The 13,802-nt window shown below is 37.2% G+C and overlaps 2 protein-coding genes across 2 annotated transcripts; both read right to left on the bottom strand.

Annotated features, from left to right (window-relative positions):
• Positions 1-457: 457 nt before the first annotated feature.
• LOC148098489 (uncharacterized) lies at positions 458-2,955 on the bottom strand. Its single transcript, XM_087852228.1, has 9 exons — positions 2,892-2,955; positions 2,352-2,687; positions 1,963-2,223; positions 1,770-1,868; positions 1,529-1,624; positions 1,393-1,421; positions 875-931; positions 702-770; positions 458-594 (listed from the first exon to the last, which is right to left on the bottom strand). The coding sequence occupies exons 1-9, from the start codon at positions 2,953-2,955 to the stop codon at positions 493-495; spliced, it is 1,113 nt and encodes a 370-aa protein (XP_087708354.1). The 3' UTR covers positions 458-492.
• Positions 2,956-9,000: 6,045 nt separating this feature from the next.
• Positions 9,001-13,082, bottom strand: LOC148098488 (uncharacterized). The gene is made up of 8 exons (XM_087852608.1): positions 12,953-13,082; positions 12,556-12,876; positions 12,156-12,431; positions 9,833-9,919; positions 9,703-9,731; positions 9,466-9,522; positions 9,317-9,370; positions 9,001-9,093 (listed from the first exon to the last, which is right to left on the bottom strand). Exons 1-8 carry the CDS (start codon positions 13,080-13,082, stop codon positions 9,001-9,003), a joined length of 1,047 nt encoding a protein of 348 aa, XP_087708734.1.
• Positions 13,083-13,802: the final 720 nt, after the last annotated feature.

The raw sequence follows: 13,802 nt of genomic DNA, 5'->3' as shown, positions 1-13,802 counted from the left end.
TCATGTGTGCATGTAACTTCCTTCTTACTTCCTTATGGTGACATGATTCATACGGCCTTTTGATTTTCAGAGTTTCATTCATTCAGTCATTTTACTTCTTCTTTTTTATTTTAATTGCCTCCTTCTCGCCCCATCCCAAGCATCCTCTTCTGTCACACCAATCCTCTGCATGTCCTCCTGCACTACATTCCTAAATGTCCTCCATGTAACATTATTTATCCTGTTCTAGTAAGTCTTATATCCCTGACCCAACCCATGATTCCATTTCATTTCCCCTTTAAATATTAATGGAAATAAAACAAAACAGTTATATCATTATACACGTTAATATCTATTTTTTAAAAATCTGTTTTCATAAATTACTGCCAATTTACAGGGACTCACACAGCTGAGTTGTTGCTTCCTCTTTTTAAATTGAGGAAATCCAAATTTCTTATAGATGAGAAGCTTTTTTACAGAAGCAGCAATCTGATGTTTAAGTTCTCTTTTTCTTTACTTGATGGTAGCATAGAGACTGCTGGCATCTGTGGAGGAAGCTTTAACAGTGGCGTAGGTAACTGTCTCACCTTCATCACTGTCATTTTTACCCCGAATCTGGAAGCACACAGAGCACAGGATAGTTCACCAGATGTAACACAACACAGTGAAAACATCATTTATAAATGCACCAATGAAGCTGAAACTCTGACCATATACATTACTTTGTTTTTATTGTGGGTCTTGTTGGTGTAGGTGATGGAGGCGTAGGAAACACCAGCTTCTGGATCCACCTACACAGTGAAGAGTGTTACTACTACTTTTAGCTTACTGCAATTACACATTCTTGAACAAATTGAAACAACAGCCGCTCTGGGTGTGGTGTGGACGATCTTACTGTTTCCTGGCTGGTTTCTGGTGCACACTGAGTGAGTGTAGGGTTTGAGGTCAGGCCCTGAAGAAATAAATATGTAAGAACTGATTTAATTCTGGTCTCTGAAGAATTTAAGCATCACTCGTCTAGTGTATGCGTTACATCTCAGCAGCTTTTAAGTTGCGTGAAATATGACATGTGAGCGTTGAAACATCTGCAGCAAACTTTTTTTTAAATCCAGAGTTTAAATAGAGAAAATGCAACACAACAGTCACACAATACACACCATGTTTGAGGCCTATAATATAATGTTTTTTGCAGTCAGAGAGAAATTCATCAGTTAGCAGGTTGTCATTTGAAGCATTAATAACTATAAAAGCAAAGCAAAAATTGGCTTTGTTCCCTCTTTCGTTCCTTTTCCTGATCTTTTGCTGCAAGAACCAGTGAGTTTTAATACAAAACCGTTAACACTGTTTATCTTGCTGCATTGTTTCTCATCTAGAGAATACAAAATGTCTAAAAAATAATATTTTTCAACTCACAGCATTTCCATTTGCTTCTATTTTGTTCCCTGAAAAGATAAACAAACAAACAAACAAGTTTAGATTCTTCTCCACAAAGAAAATTCAGCCTTATTCAGATTTCTCACTAAGAGACATTTAATTTAATTTATCTCACCTTTGAGTCTCTTCAACCAGATTAGTTTCACAGCCACAATTAAAACTGCAACTAAAATGACAACAACAAGGATGTACGGCCACACCTGATCTGCACCTGAATACAAAAATATAAAGTATTTAATTTTCTGAGATAATTTAAAACAAATAAAAAACAACATGTGCTTTAAAAAAATTATAGATTGACATTCAGTTATTATTGGGAAAAACAGAAAAGAAAACAAACAAATGACAAAACTCACCTGGGATACTAGGTGTGTATAATGTTGTTGGTGATGTTGTTGATGATGTTGTTGTTGGTGATGTTGTTGTTGATGATTTTGCTGTTACTGCTTCTTTACCTGAAAAAAGAACAAAATTCAGCCAGGTGTTTATTGTCTATATCAGTTTAAAAGGATTTTGAAAAGTTCTTCAGAATCTCTCCGGGTTTCTTACCTGATGACTGAGTGCTGAAGGTAAAAAGCTGCTCTTTTTTTTCTTCTGTTGTTACGCTACAGTTAAAGTCATAAGTCGATATGTGAGTGTGTGCATCATTCAGAAAAGTCACAGTAGCAGAGCAGGAAGATGTTTTTAAATTTGAGTAATCTCTATCCAGAGCTTCACTGTTATGGATCCACTTCACTTTGTGTTTGCACCTTTCATATGTCCACACAGAGCAGTTTAAAGTCACCTCATCAGCTTTCTTCTGTTCAGTCACTGGTAAAGATGAAATTCAAGAGAAATACCAAATAAATATAAGCTTCCTTTTTTCAAAATGTAACTTGTCAGCATGTTGTTCTAACAGCATGGTTTGAGCTCAAAAATATAGTGTTGCAAATACTCACTGCTAACAACAGACAGATAAACCACAGCATCTGGACCTTGCTGTCTCCCTGATTTGCCTCTAAACTGTCTGCAGGTGTAACGACCAACATCCTCAGCTGTGACCTTCTTTATAACCAGTGAGCATTCTGCTGTAACACTCAGTCTGTCTGATTTGGCTGTTTCTTTGATTTGTCCAAGATTAACCAGCTCTACTGCTGGTGTGCCTCTTGAATCAGTGAAGATCCAGGTGGTAGTGTCACAGTTGTGATGATTGTTGATCCGATTTTTACAAGGCAAAGTGACATTATCGCCATCTCTGACAGTGAAGGAGAGCGAAAGATCTCCACTTAGTGCTCCTGAGGATATAACAGAGAATCGAAAATGTTACATTACACGAGTGCAGATAAGTTACACACTTAACATGTATTTACTTTTCATGTAATCTTTGTTTGCTTTGGTGAAATAAACAGCATCGCTGTCTATGCTACATAAAGATTCCATAAAGAAAAGTTAGAAAGAGGAGTTTAAAAAAATCCTTCTCTATTGTACATATTTCTTACCTGTAAACTGCAGTATGAGTATAAAAGGCACAGCCATTTTAATCCATCTAGATTGAACCGCCATGTCTCTCAGTATCGCTTTTCTTCTTGAAACACAAATGTATCTTTTTCCTGTAACTGTTGAGCCATGACTTCCTCATCATGACTTTCAACAGTCTTTTCTTACATTTCTGCCGTTATTCTTATGCAACCAGACTGGAACAGCTTTCATGTTCCCCATTAATAAAGAGCTACAGTTAGTATTAAGTTTACACTGACCTGCTGGAATAAAAATGAGTGAAAACATAGAAAACACACCTTGAGTTTCTGTGCTAAGTGTATTTAATTCAACTCCCAAACATGTTTTTAACCTGTCCACACTTTGCTGTAATTACATACAAACTTGAATGAATGTATTAATATTTATTTTCATATAAGTGTAACAGAATAAGGTTTATTACTACAAACAATTATCATAGAAAATTCAAAAAAATATATCATGAGGGTACTTTATTTTCATACTTTACACACACACACACACACACACACACACACACACACACACACACACACACACACACACAGAGTGACAGTTTGTTTTCAGTGTTTAAATGACTGGTTATCAAACAGAAACAGCTGATATCACATGTGGCTTTTGTCACGTGTGCTTGTGTTTAGAGCAGTTGCATCACATTAGATCGCTACCTCCCCTGCTTTATTTTGAGCCTACAGCACCCTCTGCTGGACAATAGGACTCGTTACAACAACAAACCTGGCAAAAGCAAAAGACTATTTATTCAAGATTCAAAGATTCAAAGTGTTTATTGTCATGTGTACAGAAGAAATAGCATTTCTCTGTGCAATGAAATTCTTCCTTTGCTGTCCATAAACAAATGCCAAATTAGGTTGAAGGAACAAGATAAATAAGGATAAAAATAAGACAAGACATTAAGATAAATAAAGATAAACATAAGGATAAAAATAATGAAAGATAAATAAATAAGTACAAAAGTAACTACGTGAAGACAAGTGAGGTATGCAGATGTCGATGTAGATGGATGTATAATGTATTTATGGAAATACAGTGGGTTGAAATAAAACGTAATATTATATTATTACTTTAAATAAAAGTGGGGAACTTGATCCTAAAACGAAACTTTTTTTTATTCTTTTATACAATCTGACAGAGTTAAACTAGTTATCAATTATATAAAAAAAATGAGGGCACTTGTAATTTAGCTATTCTGTGACAGATGTTTCTTACTTTTTGGTTTGTTGATTAGAGGCGGTGTTCATGGTGTAGCTGATGGAGGTGTAGGGAACAGCATATTCAGGATCAGCCTGCACAGTGAAGACAACATAAAGACTCCTCAGTAATGTGTAAAATGCAGAATCAACATATAAGAGAACAAATACATGTGGTGAGTAACTGTGTGATCTCACAGATTCCTGAATGGTTCCTGGAGCAGACGAAGTTACTGCAGAGTTTAAATTCTGTTCCTGAAACAAACAGACTTCACTAGTGGTCAGTAAAGTCAAAGTTATTCCGATTCCTTAACTCAACTTGTCTAACCCCAAAACTACAACAATAAATATTCACCATCGTGGAGAAAAAGAAAAGCAGTTAAAATAATTTAGTTTAAATCATCATCAAGCCTGTAGACTCCTGGTGGAGCATAGGGCCACAACAACACCACGCCAATGGACTCTGTTCTGGGCTGTTCTCTTCAGCTGGGTCTACGTCATTCCGGCAGCCTTTACTTCGCTCTCAACAGATCTCCTCCACATCTGTTTGGGTCTCCACGATTTCCTTTTCCCTTGTGGGTTCCAGCTTGCCTTGTGACGTTGTCGAATGGTTTTTGAAGTGTGTGGCCTATCCAGCCCCATTTTCTCTTCTTGATGTCTTGACCAACTGGGTTCTGTCTGGTTCTCTGCCACAGGTCTGTGTTCAAGATCTTCTCAGGCCATCTAATGTTGAGGATGTGCCGCAAGCACTTGTTGATGAAGATCTGTATCTTGCTGGTAATGGGGTTGGTCACCCGTCACGTCTTGGACCCATACAGGAGGACTCCTTTCATATTGGTGTTAAAGATGTGGATCTTGCTGCGCTGAGATAAGGCTTTGGAGTTCCAGATGGGTCCCAGGACATTGAATGCAAGCCTTGCTTTGTTGATCCGGCTCCTAACGTCTTCATCTGCGCTGCCATCGCTGTTGTCTACGCTTCCTAAGGTAGACAAAGCGGTCGGTTTCCACTAAGTCTTCTCCCTGTAGCTGCAGTGGATGTTTTTGTCGGTTGTTCAGCTGCATCACCTCTGTTTTTCTGAATTTGATCTTCAGGCCAGTCTTTTCTACCTCCTCAGCGAGCCGGGTAAGCTTGGACTGTGCATGTTGCTGCTTATGGCACAGAAGGCTGACGTTGTCTGCAAAATCCAGGTCCTCCAGCTGTTTGGTGAAGGTCTACTGGATATCGTAATGCTGCCCTCTGTGGTTCTTCTCATGACAATCAGGAAGATTGTCAGTGACAGCATGCAGCCTTGCCTCACTCTGGTTTTCACTGCGAAGTGGTTGGTCAGTTTTCCACTGTGGATGATCTGGCAGGATGAGTCTTTGTATAGTTGTTTGATGATCTTTTTGAGCTTTTGTGGGATTCCATAGTGCTGCATCAGTTTTCAAATGGTCTCCCTGTTGAAGGCTTTTTCAAAGTCGATGATGATTGTGTACAAGGGAGACTGCCATTCGTTAGACAGCTTGATGATGATGCGCAGAGTGGCTATGTGGTCTGTACATGATCTGTCTTGTCTAAATCCTGCCTGCTCTGATCTCAGTCTCTTGTCCAATGCCTCCTTCAGTCTCTCCAAGATGATTCTGGTCAACACCTTGCTGGGGATGGACAGCAGCATAATTCCTCGCCAGTTACAGCACAGGGATAGATCGTCTTTCTAGGGGAGCTTCACCAGGTAGCCAAGCTTCCAGTCGGCAGGCACTTGCTCCTGTTCCCATATCTTCACTAGGAGAGGATGTAACATCTCCACTGCTGCTGCCACACCTGTCCTTTTCAAGGACTTGATGGCTTTGGTGATCTCTGCCTTGGTTGGTGGACTGGTGTTGATACAGAGGGGCTCTTCTGCTGGTGGTATGTCAGGGACTATTTGTGGTGTTGGTCGATTCAGGATCTCTTCGAAATGTTCCACCCATCTTCTTCTTTGTTTCTTGTTCCTTGTGATGGTTTTCTCATTATTGTCCTTGACTGGCTTACTTGGGTTGAAACTCTTTCCTGACAAGGTCCGGGTGATCTCATACACTCTCTTCATGTTGTTCTGCTTGGCTGCTGTTTCTGCCTCTTCTGTCATACTGTGCACAAATTGTCTTTTGTCTCGTCTGGCACTCTCCTTCACTTCTCGGTTCACTTCACAATATTGTGCTCTGAGGTGTGTTTTCTCCTGTTGGTCTTGACATCTGTTAATTTTGTGCTTCACCTCCTTCCTCTCAGGATTATTTTGTTTAAATAATCTGTTGAAAATCCTGCAGCTCTATCAGGAAATAAATAATAAATCAAATATAATTTACTTTGGCGTAGGGTAAGTTCATTATTCCTAGTAAAATAAAATATGAATGTATTCATGACTGTAACTTTACTGAAAGACTCTTTGAGTGATTTTGACTGATTTTTATGAAGAAAGCACAATATGAACAGCGGCCTCTTGCGCCAAAGTCCATCAGACTTACCTCCCTCTTTCCTTCTTACACATCACTACATCTCTACATGATGTTGTCTACTGAATGCAAATAATTTAGTTTTTTAAATTTTACTTATTCTTGGAAAGAAAACTTTAGTGTACTTATTATTTTAGCCTGTTTTCTTTTACTTGTTCGGCGTTAGTGATCAGATCATAGCCAAAGTAATCCATCACTGATCGTTGATAGGCACAGGGTACTGCTCAACACTGACCAGCGCTGTTTTATCTTTTGGGGACACTCTCCAAGTAAACGAATGGAAGTGACTGACATCTTAAAATTACCATCACACACAAAAAAAATTGTTTTTAATAACAGGATGAAGTTATTGTAAGAATTAAACTTCAAACACATGGATTATCTTTAGGCCATTTTATTGTAACACTGAGGGCCGTGGGAGCATTGCAATTTCAAATTCCCGTGTATGATCTGTACATATGGTTTTTGACAATAAAGCTGACTTTGACTTTGATTGGTTACTTTTCCAATATACAGGTAAAATGAGCCACAAACTCAGTTTAAAAATTGCTTTAATTCACAATTACTCAGATTCAAAGTAAAATATTACAGAATACAAAATTAAAATTAAAATAGATAAATTAAGCAGCTCAACACAGAGATACTAAAAAAAAGAGTTACAGTGACATCACACAAAGACACTAAAACATTCTTACCACTTATATTTCTTTAATTGTCTAGACTGACATTGTGAAATACACTGTGTGTACTGCATAGTCTATGTTAAGGGTATCTATTTAGAGTTAACTCTAACTTGATGGCTAACTATTATACTGCATTACACAAATGTTTCAATGATAAAACACTAAAATGGGCTTTCCCCTTCAAACAATATTATGAATATACCTACTTCCATATATTGGTCATTTCATTTTACTCAAAAAGCTCAATGTGCTTCAAAAAGAGGAAGAAGAAAAGTCCTGAGATTATACAGTGCATGACAGTCACTTAACAAACATATAAAAAAGCTATAGGATCAGTTTCAGATCAAACCAAATTTAATATTAGATAATCAGAGTAAATATGAAAAATTTTAAGTCTTTAAATTAAGTCTTTATTTATTAAGGGAAATAAAGTCACCCAAGCCTACTATGTTAAATTAAAAATTTCTTGTTAAATTAAAAATTAACTGTAACTGCCGGTTACTCCCAGTTATCACCTGTCTGACAAAGTGAAGTAGATTAAAAGATCCCAAAAGGCAACACGTCATGCCACGATCTAAAGAAACATCTGAGAAACAAAGTCACTATTAGTCTCTAACGGACTGCAAAGCCATTTCTAAGGCTTTGGGAGTACAGCGAGCCATGGTAAGAGACAATATCCACAAATGGAGAAAACTTGGAACAGTGGTGAACTTTCCCACAAGTGGCCAGCTGACCAAAGAGCTACTCCAAGAGCACATCACCAATTCATCTCATTGTCACAAAGGAACCAAGAACAGCATCTAAAGATCCACAGGCCTCACTTGTCTCACTTAAAGTCAGAGCTCATGATTCAACAATGAGAAACACACTGGGCAAAAATGGGAGATTTTCAATGAGAAAACCACTGCTGACCAGGAAGAACATGAAGTCTCACAGACTTTTGGGAAACTATTCTGTGGACTGATGAGACAACAGTTGAACTTTTAGGAAGATCTGAGACCTGTTACACCTGGTATAAAACGAACACATTATTTAATAGAAAGATCATCACACCAACAATCATACACGGTGGTGGCAGTGATGTGGGGATACTTTGCTCCTTTAGGACGACTTGCTGTAATTGATGAAACCATAAATTCTGCTCTCTACCAGAAACTCCTGAATGTCTGGCCATCAGTTCATGCCTTGCAGCTCAACCTTACTTGGGTTACACAGCAGGTTATGTAAACAATAATAATAAAAAATCCTTCACAGTGATGTAAATAAAAATTTTTCAGTTATCACAAACTCTCGACTGCAGTTCTTGCTGCCAAAGTAGATTTGAATAAACTTTCCCCTTAAAAATGAAAACATAATTTAAAAACTGTATTTTGTATTTACTATGGTTGTCTTTGTCCAATTATATTATATTATATTATATTATATTATATTATATTATATTATATTATATTATATTATATTATATTATATTATATTATTATTGATGATCTGAAACATGTAAATGTGATAAATATGTAAAAACAGAAATGAAAGTTGAGAACATATATAGACAAAATAAACTTTCCCTCCATCACTGCCAAAAACTCCCGAGCAATTATGTCATTTCACCTGCAGATGGCATCACAACATACTGTAATAAATGTATGTAACAATATGTTTGTTTAATTGTCGTGCCAGCTTTCTCTTTTTCAACTGAGCAACCCAACAGCTCTTTTAGATTAGAAGCTTTTTGTTTACTTGATGGTGTCATAGAGGTTGCTGGGATCCATGGAGGAAGCGTTCACAGTGGAGTACGTAACTCTCTCACCTTCATTTTTGTCTCGAACCTGGAAGCACACACAGCACATGATGTCAAATCATTACCTCCCTGTTTTGTATTTTACTGTATATTTTGTATACAGCACCCCCTTCTGAACAAAAAGGGGTTGTTACAACAACAAATCCTGAAATAAAATCCTAAAAGAATAGAGGAAATATCTTCCTGAGAACCAGCTTATTCATTTATTGTTATTAACTGACATCAATTATACAACCAACAGGACAGCTTACCCGAGTTTTACTGGTGATTTTGTTGGTGTAGCTGATGGAGGCATAGGGTGCAGCCTGCACAGTGAAGACAATATAAAGACTGCTCAGTAATGCTCAGATTCAACATATAAGAGAGCAAATACAAGTGCTGAGTAACTGTTTAATCTCACAGATTCCTGAATGGTTCCTGGAGCAGACGGAGTCACTGCAGGGTTTAAATTCAGTTCCTGAAACAAACAAAGAAGCCTCATAAACACAGCAGACTGTAAGCACACCAGGTCAGTTGGTTAAGCTGACAAAAACACTTATCTTCTGGCCTCATGATAAAAAATATAACACAGTAACTGTAGTGAACGGCCGTGGTATGAGTACACTAACAAAGTTTAAGAAATTATGATATAACTCACAGGATTTTCATTAGTCTCCATTTTTTTTCCTAAAAAAAGAGAGAAATCAATTCAAGTTTTTAGAATTAAATTTCATTCTGTTTTTTCATTCCATTTGTTCATAAAAGTTCAGGCTGGTGAAATCGCTCACCTTTAGCTCTCTTCCATCTGATGGCTATAACAGCACTTATTATCAGTGCTAATAACCCCAGCGGTACAACAATAAACATCCACCATCCTGGAGAAAAAGAGAAGCATTAAGATAATTTCAGCTGTAGATTCCTGTCTGTTTAGTGTCCCGCAGGTAAAAGAGAAGAGAACACTCAGCTCTATCAGCAAATAAATAATAAATCAAATATACTTATTTTTATTTATACACTGTTGTGGTTGTGTTATGGTCTGGAAACGACCAGCTTTTGTTCATTAAAAGTTCATCCTTCCTGAATAAAATAACATGCTGTCATGTCCCTCAGTCTTGAATACAGGGTTTATTGTTGTTTCTGGGATGTTCATGTTCTTTAGTTTTATATCTTTGATCATCTTTGCATTATGGTTCTGTATTCGGTGTTGCTTTCTGTAATTTCTTACTTTTCACTGGTTTTCTTTCACTTAACTCATATATAAGTTTGTTTGGTTTATTTCTTGCCTTTAGTGCTGTGCTCCTGTTTAACAGTTCTTTATGCTCATTCTGTGTGTTTGGTTTTGAGATGGGATTTATGTTTGAGCTGTTTATAGTCTAATGTTTACGTTCCTGTTATCTGTGACTTTAGTCCCCTGACTGTTGATGGTAGGTTGTTTTTCCCCACTTGACTCCAATTGCGTCCCTCCGATCTTGTCTCCATGTTTGTTTATCGTCTCTGTGTATCAAGTTCATATGACTTCGTCCTGGTCTCACTGTTTGCTATTTGCTGTCTTATTTCAATTGTCTCTGACTGCTAGTGCTTTGTATTTAGTTCTGCTTCCCTTGTCTCTTCTTATTGTCTTATATGTTGTATCAGTTTCCCTTTGCTGTTTGTCATGTTCTCCCTAATGTTCTTGTGTCCCTGTCCCAGGACCACCCAGCACAAATGTTCTCGAGTATATTTTTTAGAAGGTTTCTAGTTGTTAGATTATTTGCTCCTGACCTGCTTTTTTTGATTTTGTAAGAGTAATAAATAAACTTTTAAGTTTATTCTTTATCTTCTGAGTCCTGTATTTTGGGTACAACTGCTGCCACACAGCTCGTTTCTGACATATACTAGCTATGGTCGTGGTCATGATTGTAACTTCACTGAACAACTGTTTTCACTGACTTTTAGTAGGAAGTAGAATATGAAGTTCAGCCTCTTGTGTCACAGTTCAACATTTGGTTGTTGTTGTGGAAAAGCATCAAACTACCTTCCCTCTTTTCTTTTGTCCCATTACTACACATCTACAGGATTTCTTGTCTTCAAAACAAACAATTTAATTTTAAGAAATGCTAATGGGATTTATTTATTTTTATTTTATTTTTTCACAGACAGCAAATGAGTGCATTATTTTTTACCATGTAATGAAATGTAATGATAGTATGTGGACTTTCCCAAGAAAAACAACCGAAAAAATGAATCTTTTGGACGTGCACTTAGGTAACCTCATTCTTGCTTTGTTTTGTTTTTTTATTGTGAAGAACTTTGTGATCCTTTTATTAACAGAGTTTTACTTACTTTTCAATTCATCTTAGTATTTAATGCTCCGTGTGGTTCTTAGTTTGTTTATTCTTGGTTAACATTTGCTCAAGTAGCTTGAGTCTCAAGTCTAGTTAAGGTTATTTGGTTTAGTCTGTTGTTCTTTTTCCTTCCCATCTCTGTCAAGTTCGTATGTTAGTCACTGTCTCAGTACTTAGTTACTTCCTGATTTATTTTGCTAATCTCTATTGTTATTTGGATTGGGTTTAGTTTTTTTACTCAGACCACACTTTCCACATTTGCAATCCATTATGACAGAACAATGTGAGCAAATAATAGACCAGCAGCCTTCAACCCCTCAGAAGTGATAAAGAAAGTCATTTTTTGTGTGGTGGTGCCACGTGAGGAAGGGTTAGTGGGGTCTAGCGAGGAGTACAAAGAAGTAGTAGCGCATAAGTAACACAGCCTGATTTCAGGGATTCAATATCCCTGCCTGCTCAACAAAGAATTTGCTGTCACAACCATGCACCTCAACTCCCTGCAGCTGCATCCCACATTTTAGGCTCTCCCAAAAAGAGGAAGCATCGCTACTGGCACACCTCACCACAGGCGCAACAGCACCTACCCAGCACACAGGAGTAGCAGCTTAAAATCTAAGACTCTACTTTTTCTCTATCATGATAACTTAAGTCTGATTAAACACTGAGCAGTGCTGCTATTTTATCTTCGGAAGACACCCTCGAAGTAAAAACAAAAAGTAAATGAAACCTTAAAATCACACAAAATAGTTTACTTTTTATAACAGTTGAAGTTATTGTATGAACTGACTTGCATTCTCATGTGTTTCTTGATCAAAAGATTGAATCCTGAAGATAAACTCCTGCATGTCTCCACCATGTGTCACTTGGCACTTCAACATCTCAGAACTCTTGGATGTATAAATATGATCAAATCTTGTAAAGATCACACTGGCTGAGCAGGCAGACTGTGACATCCTCAGGTCTTTGTTACCATAGAGCCACTTCACAGTGTAGTATTTGCATCCTTGATATGTGGACACAGAGCAGTTTAATGTCACTGTGTCATCATCCTTATGTTCAGTTACTGTTAAAGAAAAGAAAAGGGAACAAGAATAACATTTACAGTAATCATCACTATAATTATAGTTATTGTAATGTTTCAGTTTGATGTTCTAACAGTCTGAAAACATTATGATGGAAATACTCACTGTTAACAACAGACAGCTCAGCTACAGAGTCGGAACCTTGTTGTTTTGAATTGTTGAACCTTCTGCAGGTGTACCGACCAACATCCTCAGCTGTGAGCTTCTTTATAACCAGAGAACATTTTGCTGTAACACTCAGTCTGTCTGATTTATTTTCGGCCCCTTGGTGAATCTTCCCGTGTTCAAACAGTGTTATTGTTGCTGTGTTTGATTTACTGAAGAGCCAGGTAGTTCTGTTACATTTATCTTGATCATCTGTCACATTTTTACATGACAAAGTGACCTCACCTTCATCCCTGATAATAAACTCAACTGCTGCTGCTGCTGTGAAGATACAATCAAATCAATTGTGTAAACTTGACTTTTGTAATTTCATTTATAAATGTATTTGTATTGTTACCTGTTACTTGAAGCATTAGTAAAACTGATGAAAAGAATTTAATCCATTTGAACTGAGTCGTCATTCTCTGTCTTTCTCCTTCCTGCTTTTTACAAAAATGACAGTCACAGTCTCTGAAACAGAGCTTCATGTAGAGAGGCTGTGCTGACTTCCTGTGGTTATCATCTCACTACCTCACTGTAACTGTTCATAAAAATATAGAGAACCAAAGAAAATTAGAGGTCAAAGGTCACACCAGACTGTCAAAACCCCTGCAAATTTAAAATGAGTGTGTAGCTCATTTGTGACGTGTTTGATGCCTTAAAAAAGGAGAAGATGATGAATGCAATTGTGTAAATACTGACTGCTCTTTTTTTTCCTAAGAACTGAAGGGGAAGTGTTTTGGTGAGAATGTGGGTACAACAGCAGCAGAGCTCTGATGGTGTTAACCTCTAATAATGGCCAAACATCTGTGAGAAACACAGATCTGCCACAAACTGAATGTCCTCTAGACATTTTAAAAGTACACCAAGAGATAATTTGCATTTGGTTTGAATTTTACCAGTATTTGTATATTTGCTGATTTTTTTCCTTTTAAATATGAATTTGAGTGGATTTCTGATTTCAGACTAATATACAGCACAGTTTAAAAGAAGCTGTTTGAAAGAGTGAAAGTCTACTATCAACAAAAGTAAAACTGATAATATGATGCTAATGAAAGTTATAACAGTGTTAGCACACAATGTCCAAAAACAGAGTAGTAACACTAAGTCCATATATGTGAATTAGCAAAAGTCATGACACCAAAGCAAGAGCAGTGCTCACTCACAAGAGCAGGGCATAGAAGATCAGAGTTAACAGAGTTTATTTG

This window comes from Neolamprologus brichardi, chromosome 15 (assembly GCF_056152115.1).
Source record: "Neolamprologus brichardi isolate AB-2024 chromosome 15, ASM5615211v1, whole genome shotgun sequence".
In the NCBI taxonomy this organism is placed as follows: domain Eukaryota; kingdom Metazoa; phylum Chordata; class Actinopteri; order Cichliformes; family Cichlidae; genus Neolamprologus; species Neolamprologus brichardi.
Note: the sequence above shows the minus strand (reverse complement) of the source record. Positions and strands in the feature narration are given on the sequence as shown.